Source organism: Buceros rhinoceros, unplaced genomic scaffold (genome assembly GCF_000710305.1).
Source record: "Buceros rhinoceros silvestris isolate BGI_N320 unplaced genomic scaffold, ASM71030v1 scaffold11230, whole genome shotgun sequence".
NCBI lineage: Eukaryota > Metazoa > Chordata > Aves > Bucerotiformes > Bucerotidae > Buceros > Buceros rhinoceros.
The window spans coordinates 1-2,672 of record NW_010387910.1 but is presented as its reverse complement, the minus strand read 5'-3'; the positions used below and the strand labels follow the sequence as shown (position 1 = coordinate 2,672).

At 42.4% G+C, this 2,672-nt stretch overlaps 1 protein-coding gene across 1 annotated transcript; it reads right to left on the bottom strand.

Moving 5' to 3' along the window:
- Positions 1-214: 214 nt before the first annotated feature.
- On the bottom strand, positions 215-2,026 carry PFDN4 (prefoldin subunit 4). The gene is made up of 3 exons (XM_010139099.1): positions 1,895-2,026; positions 740-883; positions 215-427 (listed from the first exon to the last, which is right to left on the bottom strand). The coding sequence occupies exons 1-3, from the start codon at positions 2,024-2,026 to the stop codon at positions 296-298; spliced, it is 408 nt and encodes a 135-aa protein (XP_010137401.1). The 3' UTR covers positions 215-295.
- Positions 2,027-2,672: the final 646 nt, after the last annotated feature.

The following is a 2,672-nucleotide window of genomic DNA, read 5'->3' as shown; positions in this document are numbered from 1 at the left end:
TTCATGAGTGAAAAATAAGACCAAGGACACTACAATATGTGCCTGACTTTTATTTAATAAACAATGCAAATATTCCAATCTTGGTGCTTTAACAACAGTATGAAGCTAAGGCTTCCCTGAACAAATAAATAACAGCAATAACCAAAACAAGAAAGCTCTTAAAGTAGATGGAACCCAAGACAGGAAAGTAAAAAAAGAGAAAAATGTCATGGATTTTTTTAAAATGTAATTGAAACAATGTTATCAAAACATTTAATAAACCAAGGAAAAGTTGTATGGTGTATTTATAACACCTTTAACTGTCCTCAGCCTCAAGATTTATGTTATTTCCGAACTTTGCATAGAGCTGAACTTTCAGGTCTGATAACACCCTCTGAATTGATTCAACTCTGGACTCCAATGCTTCAATTTCTTCTTGTAAACTTTTCTGAAAAAAAAAAAAACCAAACACATTATGAAAACCAAACTGAGTCACTTTTGTCAGCAACATATAAAGAATGAAGAGGTGCCCCTTTGCCAACTTCTGGCCAAGTCAGGCTGTAAGACTTACTACAGGGCCAAACAAAAGCCAGTGTGACTTTAAATACTGACACCCCAGTCAGGACTGTGCATGCACATCCCTCTCAGATCACGAATCGGACGTGAACTTTAGAAAGTAAAAGGTCGAAGACTGAACAGATCGTCCCATTCCGATGCTCATCACACCACAGTAAAGGAGCTCCCTTTTGCCCAGACAAACCTTTGCCTCCTCCAGCATCTCCTGTGTCTCTTCTTGGGAATGGCTAATGAAGACATCTCCAATCTGGTAGGGTATCAGAAGTGAATCGCCATCATCAAGCATCATGATGTCATCACAAGCATCTTCCAAATTCTGAAGCTGTTTCTGTTTATCAAGACATAAGAAAGGTGGCCACTTTGTACTAGGTAAATCGTGTTGATGGACACATTGTCACGCTGCCAGTTGAATAATGAACTCAGCAAGTCCGCATTTTGGGCAAAACATCCTACCCACCAGCATGATCTCAACAGGTTTAACAGAACAGTTCCAGAGCTGTAATTTGGCATAAGTAACATTCAGCATTCAACATCGGGGACATTCAGCAGAGCTGTACCAGTAGAAGTTTCTAGTCAATATTCATTACCTGTCATTAAAAGGTGTAATTAACTGTCTAGACAAGGGAAATGCAGCAGAATTAAATTTCACTAATACCTGATAGGCTCTTACACAGGAATTTTTTAATTTAGCTAGAGAACAGAAAGAGTTAATAAATACGATGGCTAATATTAATTACTTTATTGCAGAAGTAGGATTGCTTGGAGTCCCAGCACCTTAAACCACCAACGCCAACATCAAAAGGCAACATTTCTACAATATCCATATCAGGCAAAGCAATTACAGAAAACATTTTGTGACAGTACTGGCATTTATCAAAAACTCAGTAAAACTTCTTTGGAAGTGCTCTGACTGATACTGAAGGAAAGTTAATGAACACTAGAAAAGAAAATTATGCGTTCTCTTCAGCCTAACAAAAGAAAACCTCTCTGCTCCATCAACATGTCGAAAGAAGAATGTAACAAACAACTGCCTTACTGGCTCTATAAAAATTAAATATGAACAATCTCAGGCAGGAAATTTTAAGAACACTACAAACAGCCTTTATATATAAACAATCCTTCATATATGACAACTAAGGAGTTCCAAGAACTGCATGTGCAAATACGCTAACGGCCCTTATTTCTCACAACATCTCTTTCTGGCTATTTTCAAATTATCAGAAATCCTATATTAGAACCAAAGCATTGCTTACAATAATCCACAGCCCCTCTTTTCCATGTTACAGCAGGAAATTAATCCACAGCAGCGAAGAACAAGCGATGTTTGAAGCAAATATACCTTTTTCACTTCTATTTCTTCTTTCAGCTCTGTGATCCTGCTAGTATTTCTTGCAAACTTGTTAATTTTCTGTTGATCTTCAAAAGTAACATTGACATCTTCTGCAGCCTGCAAGGAGGAGAGGTCAAACATTTCTCACATTAACCTGAATCTCACTACAAGATCAGTCCTACAAAGCTTCTGAAGATTAGCCTTAGAGCCGCCACATTCTGCTTATACACTTGATTCCTTGAAATGCCTCCCCAAAGGCATCAGCAACGCCCACGTTTGGCTACACACAGGCCCTAGTAACACCCGATTAAATCACCAGCTATCCACGGCATCCTGAAGCCAAAGGTTGCTTCCTTGACAGCAGTGACAGTCGAACCAGACAACTCTCCGCCAAGACCACTGCGGTGGTCACAGTGGCACACGTCGATGTAATCTGTCAGCAACACCATTTTACGCTACCTGCTTAGCTGTGATGTGCTACCGATCTCAAAGCCACGCCGTGCCTCCCCGGCTGACCCGCGGAGGTGGTGCTGCGGCCGGCGAGCCGCTGCTGGACGCGGGTGGGTGCTCTCCATTCACAGGCTGTGCAGCCAGAAAGAGCTTTCCCCAGTTTACGTTCCCGGGGGGGGGGGTGCGGCGGCGGGGGAGCCGCTGCTGGACGCGGGTGGGTGCTCTCCATTCACAGTCTGTGCAGCCAGAAAGAGCTTTCGCCAGTTTACGAACAATTGCCGCCAGCACAGGCTCCACAGCGTCCGCGTAACCGAACCCGCGCTGGCGCGTTTGGCTG